Source organism: Cariama cristata, unplaced genomic scaffold (genome assembly GCF_000690535.1).
Source record: "Cariama cristata isolate BGI_N322 unplaced genomic scaffold, ASM69053v1 scaffold32728, whole genome shotgun sequence".
NCBI lineage: Eukaryota > Metazoa > Chordata > Aves > Cariamiformes > Cariamidae > Cariama > Cariama cristata.
This window is the reverse complement of record NW_009633506.1, coordinates 7,163-20,887: the sequence shown is the minus strand read 5'-3', so window position 1 is coordinate 20,887 and position 13,725 is coordinate 7,163. Positions and strand designations below refer to the sequence as shown.

The following is a 13,725-nucleotide window of genomic DNA, read 5'->3' as shown; positions in this document are numbered from 1 at the left end:
TCCTTCCTCCTCCTTTCACAGCATGTCTCTTGGCTTTTCTCTCAAGAGACTTACAGTAATTCCTCAAATCTCAATATATTTGAGATTTCTGCATTTCCCTCCGGCACTCGCAGCTCTGTTTCTCCTGTTCACCCTGTCACTTCTAGCGTGGGTTCTGTGCATGCCCCTGTTTTTCATCAACCACATGGTGGACTCCTGGTTAGGATAAGCCACACGGAAGATATCCACGTGTGATGTCTGCATGAGATTTTTGTCTTGCTTCAGCCGAGGGGCAGACTTGGTAATTGAACATCTCTCCCTTCTCAAAGTCTACTTGGTTTATGCACAGGGTAGTTTAATGTCTTCTTCCTCCTGCCTTTTCTTTTTTAATTTCAAGGGAAATTTTGTCTTAATTTCTCGGCTGCTGCATTTCACTGTGGTCTGAAAAACGTAAAGATGAGAAACATGAAGGTGAGGGAAACGGGAAGACTGAGGGAAAGAGTTAGCTGTTCACATAACGAATTCTAGCCGGGAGAGAGCTGTCAGCTCTGATTAAACGCACAAAGGCAAAATGTAAATCCTCTCTAATAATACAGATTTTTTTTGTTTTCAACTCCTCTTGGTTTTAGTATCTCTTGGAAAGATTTAATTTAAGGCTTCTCTGTGAGCTGTTTGTGATGTCTACTTCCAGCAAGAACAGCAGAGAAGCAAGAGGCCTCATTGATTAGATTAAGTATCTGGGTCACTTACCGTTACCTGTGTTTATTCTCTGCTAAGTTTTGATATTGGAAGAGGACGAGATAAAAGGAACATGTGCAGAAAGAGATAACTACGGCTGGAGCTGCCCCAGGCAGAGACTGCTTGCTAAATGGATTTGTAGATGAGCTTTTCCTATCGGTTTTGGGTCCTGTGTGAGGAGATACCAGGCGTGTGCAAACAAGCTTACTTCTTTTTTTCTCCCCTCTGTTGGGCTAGTGGATATCCTTGGTATCTAAAAGCCGAACTGGAGAGAGTCTTCCGTCCTGTGTGTCTTTCTTAAAGAATAATCTTAAGCTTTGTGAGTCGTAATGCGTGGTTCAGGGAGTTAAATAATTTCTTTAAGCCTTGTAAAAGCCAACAAGCATCATAGTCAACTCCTGATTTTCTGTAACTGCCGATTTTCTTCATGTAGTTACTAAGTTTGCATACCAAATTTAACTAATTCTTTTTCCTGTACTAAATTTTCAAAGCTGAGGGGAGGGGAAGCATTCTCCCAGAACTTAGCATTGGCATTTCTACAAAAACTGGTGTGCTGGCTGGCTGGAGACTGCCAAAGGGAAAAGTAAGTATTCTTGTGTGTCTTCAGATGCCTGGCAACTCTGGCTCAGGCTGTGTAAGTTCTCTGATGCCCGAGTTTCTCTGTAGTGAGAATGCTGGAGTCTTTACAGATGTTGCAACTCAGAGTTGCAGAGAAACTGCGGTTTTACGGGCTTCGCAGCAGTGTTTGAAGTGCAAGGTCAGTTGTTGTGCTAGCAGAGATCTTGGTTACTGCAGGTGTCTGGCAACAAGCAAAGAGCTCCCAGTGCCTCCCCTCCGGCTGTGTGGAGTGAAACATCGACTTCTGATCTGTTCCTCTTTAGTATCTTTATCAAGGATCTGGATGAGGGGATCAAGCGCACCCTCAGTCAGTTTACAGACAACACCAAGTGGGGCGTGAGTGCTGATCTGCTGGAGGACCAGGGCAGTGATCGTCCCCCCGTACTCGGCACTGGTGAGGCTGCACCTCGAGTGCTGTGTTCAGTTGTGGGCCCCTCACCACAAGAAAGCCCTTGAGGGGCTGGAGCGAGTCCAGAGAACGGCAATGAAGGTGGTGAAGGGTCTGGAGCACAAGTCTGATGGGGAGCGGCTGAGGGAGCTGGGGGTGTTTAGCATGGAGAAGAGGAGGCTGAGGGGAGACCTGATCGCTCTCTACAACGACATGAAAGGAGGGGGTAGCCAGGTGGGGGTCGGCCTCTTCTCCCAAGTAACAAGTGATAGGACAAGAGGAAACAGCCTCAAGTTGTGCCAGGGGAGGTTTAGATTGGGTATTAGGAAGAATTTCTTCACCTAAAGGGTTGTCAGGCACTGGCACAGGCTGCCCAGGGAGGTGGTGGAGTCCCCATCCCTGGAGGGATTTAAAAGGCGTGTAGGTGTGGTGCTGAGGGACAGGGTTTAGTGGTGGGCTTGGCAGTGCTGGCTTTACTATTGGACTTGATGATCTTAAAGGTCTTTTCCAATGTAAACAATTCTATGATTCTATGACTTGCAGGTCAGCCTGATTCCCTGCAGCCTGCTGAGGAGCAAGTATTGCATTTTAGCAGCTGCAGAAATTGGAAACTTCTGAGTTGAAATCTTTCTGCAGTGCTAAAGCTGTTGGTGACTTGTGCACAGGCTGGGGCCAAGAACCATGCGAAACTCGATGGCTGAAAAATCTGCATCTTAATCTCAAATTACATTCTCTTCATAAAAATGTTTCCACTTTTTTTTCCCCCTCTAGGGCTGGCTCTCTGTATTTTATTTTTTTTCCTGATTAGCAAGTTGTTGTCTGGGAATATGGCACCTCTGTTGATTTTATTGTTATTACCAACTTTTGAGATCTCTGCACTGAGTCAACTATGAAGCAGAGAAGCAGGTTGGACAGCCAAAGTGCCAGTGCCTGTACTCTTCAGATAAGAAAATGAAGGAAAATCAGAAGTCTAGGATAAGAAATGCTTTCTGAGTCTCTGTCTTATCCAGCGATAACCACGTTTTTATGCACTTCAGACCAAAGTGTTGTTAAAATCCTGCTGGGTTTAGACCATATCTCCGGAAATTAATAAACATGACAGAGTGTTTAGAACCGTGGCTTCATATCTTAAAGCTTGTAAGGTTTTTGCCCTTGCTCTTTGTATTGAAGAGCTGTTACAGATCTCCGTCTGAGAAATCGCCTTCTAATCTCTAGCCTAAAATTAACCACAGTGGGGTTCTCTTCCATGCCAGCTGTGTCCTCCAGCAGAAGTAGAGATCTTCCTCCTCCTCATTGTTTTGCATACTTTTTCTAGAACTGACCTAATTATTGGATTCTTCTGGTTCTTGCTTCTCTAACCAAGGTCACTTTTCTCTACTTCCCTGGTCGCTGTAGTCCCATCCAGGAATGGTGAATTCAAACTGGGAAGGCTGGAGAGGGACAAGACCTGCAGCAGATGAGGCCTTGCCAGTGTTTTGCACAAGAGGGTTGAACACACAGCTGTCTCTTCTGGAATTGCTTTGCCTGATAAATCCTAGGATCTCTTTTGTTTCATCTCAGTACTATTTTCTGCTGCAGTTTATGGTGGTCACAAAATAAGCAAGACATCCTTGTCTCTTCTCGTTCTGTTTCCTGTTTATAAATTTCATTGACCCACTAATGGTTAATTCCCTGTTGCTTCCATTACACACAGTTTTTGAGGGCAGCCAGTTTTCACATGCAACTTCATGGTCTTCCTCCAGGGTGTTGGTGATGTCTGCAAAAGTGTCTCCTGCAGCTGGTCTAAACAAGGGTAAAGCACCCAATTTTGTGGAGTTTGCTGCGTAGTCTGTGTGTTGTTAACAATAAGCATGGAATGCAGGCGCTGGAAAAAGCTTGGCAGCGTGCCTGATTGCGTTGTCACTGGGAGAATGCAAAAGTGACGCTGGTGCTCGGACTTGGCAGTGAAGGTGTTTAATACAGGACTCTCCAAACTCCGCGTTTAGTTAGTTTTCATGTCCAAATGGTGCCTGGGAGGTAGGTGACTCTCTCCTCTGGCCAGGCTTCCAGCCATTGTGCCCACTTCTCTTCTTCCTCCTCAGTGGACTAGTTCTCACTCACCTCTTTTGTCAGGAAATTACAATTCTGGAGGATGATACCAGCTTTCCCAGAAGTGCTTTTGGTGCCTGGCATAAGAGCACAGAAATTGAGACCGGGACACGATGCGGTAGCACAGCTGAGTCACCTTGTTCTTTCCCCCCTCTCTCTCTCTCTTTCTCTCCCTGCTGGCTGCCCAGGATGTGGTGCAGGAGGCTGGGGTCTCTGTGCAAGGTGCCGTGCCTGCTGGGTGGAAGCATTAGACATCGGTCACCATGGCTGCCCTGTGACAGAAGGACCGTCCTCGCTGCTGCAGCTCGCTGGCGTCACACGGCCCCAGAGTCCCTCAAGTGTGCCTGGCAGTTACACGGTGACCATCTAGGTAGGTGTGTTGGGTGCATGTGTTACCGGCTTTTGAGGCTGTTCAGAGAGAGGAGTGAGATATTCCTGACCTTGTTCCCCAGGAGTGATTTCCTTTTTTTTCTTCTGAAATGGCCTGAGTTAGAGGGATGCAGGCTGGAGTCTGTTTCATGTTCCCTTTGGGAATTCCCAGAGGCAGGACAGAGCAGGTTTGTCTGCTCGCAGTAAGCCTTTTATAAAGGCAATGCTAAATCGGAAATCAAATCAAGAGATTCCTGAAGAATAACTGCATCTGAGCCCTGCCCTGTCAGTCACTTGTTTTCTGCACGGTGCTCGGGGCTCTGCCTGGCAGGCGGGATGGCTGGTTTGGTGTGTGCCCAGCTCTCTTGCCCCGACTTGCGCAGGTTTTCCTTAAGGCACTGATGGGTGAAACGCAGTGGTTAGAGCAGGTTTGCAAGCAGCCGGTCAGTGTGGCTGGATGGCAGTAGGAGGCAGGGGGGATATAAAAGCCTTTTTGATGCAAATCGTACCTCGCTGTGAGACTGCTTAAAGGCAAAGCAAGGAGACTGTGTCTTAATGTGAAGTAAGGCAGCAAGCCAGTTATAAATGCTGTCTAATGCTGGTTTTTGTCCTTCTGCTTCTGGAGGCAACTGAGGCACGTGTTTTCCCGTGTCCTGGTTGATTTGGTCTGGTGTCTACCTGCCTGGGTGATGGCTCCTGAGGCTAGTTCAATGTTGGTGCTCTGAGTCACTTGTAAGCAAAGGGAATTGCTTGGTACTCTACCCAACACAGTGGCCCCAAGAAAGGATATTGTTGTTTTCCCACTGCAGAGTAACCTCAGATACTTGGATTTCAAAGCGGAGTAGGACTAGAGCAGGAAGGGCTCTCCTGTTGCCTCTGCTGGCTCTGACCTCCTTCTGAAGGGCTTTGAGTATTCCGAAGCTGTCCCAGGGTGGAACAAGGAGGAGAGGCTTTGTTGTAGTGCTAAATGGATATCAAAGCTTTACGTCAACGTCTTGATGTTGTCTGTAATGTTTGTATAGTTCAGATGTTGGTGTGGTTATTGGGTTGACTCTTATTTTATTCCTGTGCGGGGTCTACAACTATGTTATGTACAGCAGCTGAATTTACTACTTGTTGAAGAGAGATGATATAGGTAAGTATGTGACCAGCATGTTTGTTAGCCATGCTCCTTCCTGTTGCCCGATGAGATTGCCTGTAGACTTGCTAAGAAGGGAGACCATGGTGAGCCCGTTGACAGCCAGGCCTTCTGTGAAGATATTCTGCCTGGTCTTCCTCGTGTGACAAGCTAGCTTAATTTACGTAAAGAGGTGCTGAGTGTAACAGCCTCTGCCTCCCCCATAAGCAGGATCATAACTCATGGGTTATCAGCTTCAGTTCTTGGCTTTGTTTTTTCTCACTGTTCACACCAGTGCATCTTTTGAGCCTGTCCCTCTTTGCAGAGCTGAGGTATGCAAACACACTGATGCGCTTTGATTTTGTCTGGCTGCGGGACCACTGCCGCTCAGCTTCCTGCTACAACGCCAAGACGAACCAGCGCAGCTTGGACACAGCTAGCGTGGACCTGGGAATCAAACCCAAGGCTGTCCTTTGCTCTTCCTCACGTGTAAGTAGCAAAGCGCTTGTGCCCTTCGTGTTTTACAGACCCCCAGCCCTGCCTGGAGGGAGCCTTGTTGATGGATCCCATTCTTAGGTTTTCTGGGAGAGGGCAGCCTTATCTCTAAATCGGTAGCTGTTTTGGGAAGAGATTTAGCTGTAAGCAGATTTTAAACACTGCGCTTCTGAGCAGCTCTGTTCTGTAAACTTGCCTTGGTCTTAAATTTGTGTCTGTTTTTCCTCTCCCTCCCCCTCACCCTTTTTGGGTAGAGATGTGTGTACCTTCAGTGTCTGGGTATTTTGTTGGTTTGTTTTAACACAGCAGCAATGCAGGTAGTGAACAGATTGGTCGAGAAATGGTTGGCTTTGTCTTCCTTACTTTGTCCTATTTGAGCTGGTATCCCTTCATTCAAAATTCACATTTTCTGTCCTTTCTCCTCAGCTTCCCAGCTGCTTTCTTCCTTTTGTTGTAGCTTACCTTTATTTACGGGCTTGTCTTCAGTGCTTTACTTCTCCTTGGAGTCCTGTCAATAGAAAACAAAACCACTGAAGCTGAAACACTTAGCTCTGAATTTGGAGTTGTTGCAGCAACGACAATGCTTTTTAGGACTTGTGGCCTTAACCAGGTAATATTGTGGGTGGCATCAGGGTGCAAAGAGTCTGTCACCAGACAAAATTAAAAGGGTGAGGACTGTCCTAGACTGATGCTTGCACTGACCACAGTCTCGGGCTGTTCAGTGTGATTGCGGTGACTGTGACCCTTCTGCCTTGAAGGGCCGGACGGGCACGTGACGCGGTATGGGCTGGAGTGGCTGGTGAAGAACAGCTACGAGGGGCAGAAGCAGCAGGTCATGCACCCGCGGATTCTCTGGAACGCAGAAATCTACCGCCAAGCCCAGGTCCCATCTGTCGACTGCCGGAGTTTCCTGGAGACTGACGAGGGGCTGAAGGAGTTCCTGCAAAACTTCTTGTTATATGGGATTGCTTTTGTAGAGAATGTCACTCCCACCAAAGAGGACACGGAAATCTTAGCGGAAAGGATCAGCTTAATCAGGTAACTAGGGCTGCCCTGGGAAGACCACTGATAGCATTGTAGGGGAGACATGAAAGGCAGGCTGTTATTTTCTTTTTGTTTGGAAAGGTTCTGCCTTCTTATCCTATATATTGTGCAGTGGGGCCTGGTTTGCAAACAAAAAGTCTGAGTCTTCTGCAGCTTCTGGCCACTCCGCTTGGACGGAGATGGAGTATTGCACTGCGGGATCTGAACCCTTTTTAGGGGAGAGCCTGGAGTCGCTAGGTCGTGGAGCTGCTGCGGGAGCATATGATGGCTTTTGTGACAGTGGGACTGTGCACAGAGAGGAGCAACTGAAGGAAGCAGCCTGTCTGGGAAGATTAGGGCTTTGCAAGGAGCGACGTTTCCTGTTATGCCTGGAAAGGTTAGGAGGGCAGCCCTGGCCCTGGGAGCCAGGGAGATCAAAAACAGTTTGTAGCTCTTGCTAAAGAAAAATACTGAGAAATGTTTCTTCCGCATTTGTTTAAAACACACCAACAGCATGGCAAGCCAGAGTTTGAGTTTCAAGTTTTATCCAAGCTGCAGAAACCGTTTAAGTTGCCTTGGGCTATTGAAAGAGGAGGGATTTCTTTTAATGAATAGTCGCTCCAAATAGAAATGCGGGGCTCCAAGGAATATCCAGCCAACCTTTTTTTCCAGGTGCTCTCACCCCGTAGCCCCCAAGTACCGTTTGTCCTTGTCTGTTCCCTTCCCCACATGTTTTAGCAGGGAAGTGGGTGAAAATGCAGGATCCGAAGAACAAGAAATGGGATTATTCAGTAAGCCTGCGGTGGGTACAAGCAAGGGCTGGCTGCACTCTGGCAACTCCTTGTGTCGCTCAGTGACTTCCTTGATTTGAGTGGGGCTGGTGTTTGGTGGGGCAAGAAGAGCTGTATTTGTGGAAGGGAAGCAAGACTCATTGCTGTCAGTCTTTTTGGGAGGAAAGAGAGAAACTGTGCATAGGACAGAGGGGAATAACCTCAAATGCAGGAGAGGATCTGCTTTACCACCACACTGATCCCCGCCAGGCTTTGTGATAACTGCCTGCCTCTTTTGCAGGGAGACCATTTACGGCAGAATGTGGTACTTTACCTCCGACTTCTCTCGGGGAGACACCGCCTACACCAAGCTGGCTCTGGATCGCCACACGGACACAACCTACTTCCAGGAGCCCTGCGGGTCAGTGCTTTTGTTGGTTCACAGGCACACAGAGCAGAAGGCAGGAACGATTCACAGTGATGCCGTTTCTACCAGCACAGCCTTCATTGTCTCCAGTGCTGCTGACAGGGTGTACTTCTATAAGTCACACAGCAGTTCTGGGTCCTGTCTGACCCCTGTGGAGTAGGGTAGTCTGTAGATTGCTTTTCCCTATGCTTGAAACCTCTACGTCTTCCAGAATGCAGGCAATGAAGGACTTGGCCGTTAGATAGCTGGCTGCTGCTTGGTATGGCTGTGGGTCAGGTAGCCTTTGTAGCCACAAAGGTGGCTCAGCGTCATAGTCATTTCTGTGCTACCCTGAAGCTTATCTGACAGTCTCTTCTGCAGTCGCCCTCCTCAGTCTCCAAAGTGACACACAGCATTCAACCTCACCGAAACGAGCAGTTGATTTGATTTGTCTTTTGGGTACATCTGGCAAAGCACAGCTCCTCCTGCAGCAAGTGCCCCTTACCAGCCGTTGTACAAAGTTGCTGCGAAAGTTTGCTTTGACTTAATGCTGCCGACCTGGGGCAAGCCCCCCTCAGCCACACCAGCGCTGTCTCTTGCTGGCTGAGCTCTGTTTGCGGTAGCCTCAGGGAAGGAGGGAGAAGAGCTTGCCTTGGCAGAAGCCATCTCTGCCCTCCCAAGCCAAGAGCGATAACCTACGTACATGCTGTGCTCACGCACGCTCTGCGCAGTCGCTCTGCTTCGGTTCAAACAGGTCGGGGTTTGCATTTGTAGGGAGTCAGAAACCAGGCTTCCCCAGCCCTTCGAAGTTCACACCTGTCTGTGCTTTTTAAAAGCAGTTTGTAGCTACAGCATTGTTCCCCAAACACTAGCTTGCAAACTGCTTTTCTGATATAGCCTCTGGGCTGTCAGTTTTATGCACAGCTGGAGAAAGAAAGGCAGCAGCCCTGATCATGGTTCACAGTGAAGTGCAGGAGAGCTAGGCTTAATTCCCAGCTTAATTTTTTTTTTGTCTGTTTTCATCTCAATCAAGAGGGGAATGGTCAGGAAATGGCCTGGAGGAGAACGGATGGAAGTAGTGTGATCTCTTGTGGAACTAGGGCTACAAAGAGAAGTCAGCCAGTCCATGCCTCCTGCTCTAGGGCAGGATTAGCTCTTCCCAAGTGAGGCTGTTAACTTGCTAAGAAAGGTCTGTGGTGCGGGGCTGTAAAAGCAGAGGAGGACTAAGGGCTAAGATCTCTTGGATGCCTGTGGATTTCAGAGCCGGAAAGGTGGAGTGACCCAGGTGGTACCCTGAGCACTGTTGTCTGTGCCCAGCCAGGCAGGATGGTAGCGTTTGTTCTGAAGCAGCTCGGTGTCAGGAGCAAAGTAAGTGGATTTTGTCATACTCTGTGGAGCTAAAGGTGTGTGCGTAAAGCACAGGTCCTGGCACACGCTTCAAGCCAGATCTAGTTGGCTTCCCTCTTCAGTGAACAGCTGACTGCAGAACCCATGTGCTTTTGTGACCTGCACAGTGTTTCCTGCTTGGCTGACTTGTTTGAGGAGCTCACAAAATATTCCCCAAAATCAAATAAAAAAAAAAGTAATTAGCAATCAGAACTTCAGCCTACAAAAGAGCTTTGATTAAACTGCTTGGTGCCAGAACCATAGAGCTCATAGCTATTTTTATTGCTTGCTTTTTCCACTTGGAAGGGTTCCCTTCAGGTAGGTGTATTCTCATCTGCAGCCAGCTGAAGTGTATCAAGCAATGATAGCATGGACTAAATTAGTTGGGCTAATCGTTAATGCTTGCAATTCTGCAAAACCATAGTTGTGCCGGAAGAACATGAATTTCTGGCTTTCCTGAGCACCCATCTCTGCCAGAAATCCCTTCTTCCCAGGCTGCTTCAGACTTGCTTCCAAAACACTTAAAACAGTCTTTGTCCTGCTTCTAAATGAAATGAGTCTTTTTCAAGAAACGTGTGTTTATTTGAATGTCTGCTTCCCCCACTGCTTTGGCTGCAGTCAGCCAAATCATTGCAAAGGGTACAAGATAGAAACTGCCTAAGCTATTGGAAAGATTGCGACATTATCTCGCTCCTCGGGTACCAAAGAGTGGGCCCTCAGAAGAGGCTTTCTCAGCGCTCTGAGCTGCAGGAGGAGGTTGTTGCTTTTGAGGCACAGAGTGTCCTTTGCTGCAGTGCTTGTGGACCGACTCTGAAATGATCTTGAAACTGTTGGGGGTATAAGGGTGGTTAGAGCACCCAGGTGAAAGCGTGCTGGTGAGGGTGGAGCTGGGAGGTCCTACCACAACGCTTGCTGTGGGACCTGGATAAGAGGCCCCAAAGGGAGATCAGAAGATAAAGGCTTTCCCAGAAGGTCACCGTTAATCTTCTGACAAGTGAGGTTGGCACACTGTGAAAGGTGGGAGTAGGTGGCTCCAGGCAGCTCCCAAGTATTTGTTCCGAAAGGTACAATGCCTGCCTTGCTTGGATGAAGGGCAAGAGAAGTTTTAGAGAAGTAACAGAAGGACGAAAGCTGAATTGGATGGCTTCCCGCTAGGTAGGGGCTGTCCCTGTAGACAAGCTTCTCACTGGGGACTCCTCTGCTCCAGGCTTTCCAAAGCATCTTTAGCGTGTTGCCTTGAGGGCCTTCTCTTGCCTGCTTGTGGGAGACCATGATGTACGTGCCTGGCCTTCCCTTGTAGTTCCTGGAGACCTCAGCAGTACCACCAGCATTTCTTTAACTGTCCTCTTGTTCTGAGATGTTCTAGGGAAGTTAGTTTTATGCTTTTGAACCTCTGCATCCTCCTGCCTGGATGGACCTTGGGTGGCACAGGCCTGATCCTACACCACTTGAAGTCTCCCAGACTCACGTCACTGGATTTGGGAGGCAGCGTAGGCAGTTAGCCCTCTTCCCGGAAAGCAAAATGTGTGAGATTGGATCAGAAGAAATGGCAGATCTTAGTGAAATGGGAAGGGTGGTGCATCCATCTACATCTGTCTGGGTCCGTGGGGAGCACCGCTTTGTCCACAGGGCAGGCAGCCAAGGTCTTTTCTCTTGTGCTCTGGATTCTCTCGCCCATGCAGCATCCAGGTGTTTCACTGCCTGAAGCACGAGGGCACGGGTGGCCGGACGCTGCTGGTGGATGGTTTCTACGCAGCAGAACAGGTTCTCCAGCAAGCCCCTGATCAATTTGAGCTGCTCAGCAAGGTGCCATTGAAGCACGAGTATGTTGAGAACGTGGGAGACTGTCACAACCACATGATCGGAGTTGGGCCGGTTCTCAATGTCTATCCCTGGAACAACGAGCTTTATCTGATCAGGTAACATTGATGTGAGGCCTCTTGCTTATGGGGAGGAGAGGGGGGATTGTGGCAGACAGTAGTGATTTTCCAGAAGATATCATAAGCTGAAAACCAACATATGTTTGAGGGGCAGGGTGAAACCACAGAAACACTCTGCATTTCCTCCCGGGCTGTGCATTGCTGCTTTAGAGGAAGTGTCAGAAACACCAATACAAAGATCGGTGTCAGTGCTGAGCTTTGATTTATTTTTTTTTTTTTCACTCCTGTCGTCCTCCCTTCAGACCCATGCCCTCATCTCACTTCATTTGAGAGCCAGCAGAATTCAGCCCTTCTCTGAAAAAGCCTCTAGAAACTAGCCTGGCATACAGGGAACAGGGAGAGTGCAGACTGGTCCCCTTCCAAAGGAAACTTGGGCTGCTTTCTGAAACTCCAGCTTGGCTTAGTGCAGCAGGCTGTCCAGCACTGCTTTGCACTTTTATTCTGAACAGCCCTCAGTCTTGCCCGTTGCTGTGGCGCATCCTTCTGTGGAAAACCAGCAAGAACAGTTTTACACTTGGCAGTAAACTCCTCCGTGCTCCCAGTGTTGTGTACTCTCCTGGAAGTCCTGCACTTGCAGCATAACCTCCCTAGTCAACTCTCTAGCCTCCCTTAAATACTGACTAGTCATACAAACTCCTCGGGTTCCCTTTGGAAATACCTGGCTGTGCTCGTGGAGCCGTGTGGGCGGTCTCTTATCTCTTCTCTGCTTCTAGATACAATAACTACGATCGTGCTGTCATCAACACTGTGCCTTACGATGTTGTGCATCGCTGGTACGCTGCTCACCGCACACTCACCGCAGAGCTCAGGAGACCAGAAAATGAACTGTGGGTCAAACTGAAGCCGGGCAAGGTAGGACTTGGAGTTAAGAGGCTCATGTGAGTTTGTACAGGGAGGGAGACAGGGTGCTCCTTCGGATGTGCGGGCTTGTTGCCACTAAGGTAAATGCTTCAGGCGAGCTCCAGATACTGCAGTTTTCCTCTTTACAGCTGTTTTAAGGTGCCCTGTATTACAGTACTGGCATCTGTTGTGTGCCTGTGTTCCTGCTGTCCTAAAAGAACACGAGCTTCCAGGTGAGGCAGAAATGTTTAGTTCAAACTCTGCCTCAGAGGAAAGTTAGTCCCAGCTGGGGGAGAGGAGGAAGATATTTCGAGTCGCTGAAATGAGGTCCCTCAGAATCAGAGGGGCTGGGAACAGTTAATGTTCATCCTCTAACTTCTTCCAGAAGATAGTTTTATTTTGGTGGAAATATAAAGGTGTGGGAAGCTGAATTTACTTCTGTTCTGAGGTTATATTTGAACCCTTACATTGCCAGCGAATCACAGGAGATGTAGGCTGTCTTCACTGTCCCAGAAATGGCCAAGGTGCCTTAGCACATCTTGGTATTGAAAGGAAAAAGCTCTGCCCTGCGTCTGAATGGCTGATGGTGGGTGCAGCTTTGCGGGAGCTTGAAGAGCTAGAGCCCCCGTTGTAAGACCTGAAGGTATTACAGTGCTTGGCATCTTCCTTCAACTGTGCCTGCTTGCAGGGGTTTTATTCCTCCAGGGTCTAGATTTGGCCTGAGCCCAGGGCCCCAAACACGAAAGAGTCCAGCAGGGAAGGTGATCGTGTCAGAGCCCCTACACCTCTCTGTTCCCAGGGATGCCTGGGGGAGAAGTGACAGTGTAGAGGCAGAAGATGGCCAGTTTCTGTTGCTGGGGAACTATTGCGCGATCTCTCCAGTAGAAAAGCAAAGCAACGGCCAGAATGTATTTCTGTGCTTTGCTAGCTGTCGTGTTCTAACTTGGGGTTAGTAGCAGAGAAGAACTGCTGGCTTCAGGTAAAACAGCTGTGCTAGATCACATGAAACATCTGGCTGTAGTCTCATGTGCTGTCTGACAGTGTTGAACAGGAAGGGTCATGCCCACCGTGGTGTACCCTTACCTGCTCTTCCAGTCCCTAGGGATCTCCAGCTCCAGGACCTGTCCTGTCAGGGTCCTGGCTCTGGCTGCGGTGGTTGCCCTTCTGACGACCTTTTCTCTTCGCCTGCAGGCACTGTTCGTAGATAACTGGCGCGTCCTGCATGGACGGGAAGCATTCACAGGGTACCGCCAGCTCTGTGGCTGCTACCTGACGAGAGATGATGTGCTGAACACCGCACGCTTACTGGGACTCCAAGCTTAGCCCAGAGCTCCCTCTGCACAGAGGCACTCAGACCTCCGGCACCACCATCCTGGTGCATCACTACGATGAAGACGTTGCACATACCTCAGACACCTCCGCCCTCTCCGACCAGTTCTCCGTGCCTGCTCAGGAGAGGGAGCAGGTGGAAGCCAAAGGTTATGGGAGCTTTATGGGACCTTGTTCTGCCTCTGAGCACGGTCAGCTCTTGCTGTCTGTGCACCCAGCCTGCTCTTTCCAGCCAGTCA

At 48.9% G+C, this 13,725-nt stretch overlaps 1 protein-coding gene across 1 annotated transcript in view; it reads left to right on the top strand.

The window, feature by feature from the left end:
• TMLHE (trimethyllysine hydroxylase, epsilon) overlaps positions 1–13,480 on the top strand; it is a 13,902-nt gene extending 422 nt beyond the window's left edge. The window contains exons 2-9 of the mRNA XM_009706776.1: positions 3,997–4,181; positions 5,623–5,772; positions 6,365–6,388; positions 6,551–6,830; positions 7,887–8,006; positions 11,060–11,296; positions 12,031–12,169; positions 13,349–13,480. Of these exons, the coding sequence (XP_009705078.1) occupies positions 3,997–4,181; positions 5,623–5,772; positions 6,365–6,388; positions 6,551–6,830; positions 7,887–8,006; positions 11,060–11,296; positions 12,031–12,169; positions 13,349–13,480 (1,267 nt within the window). The remainder of the gene's footprint in view (positions 1–3,996; positions 4,182–5,622; positions 5,773–6,364; positions 6,389–6,550; positions 6,831–7,886; positions 8,007–11,059; positions 11,297–12,030; positions 12,170–13,348) is intronic.
• Positions 13,481–13,725: the final 245 nt, after the last annotated feature.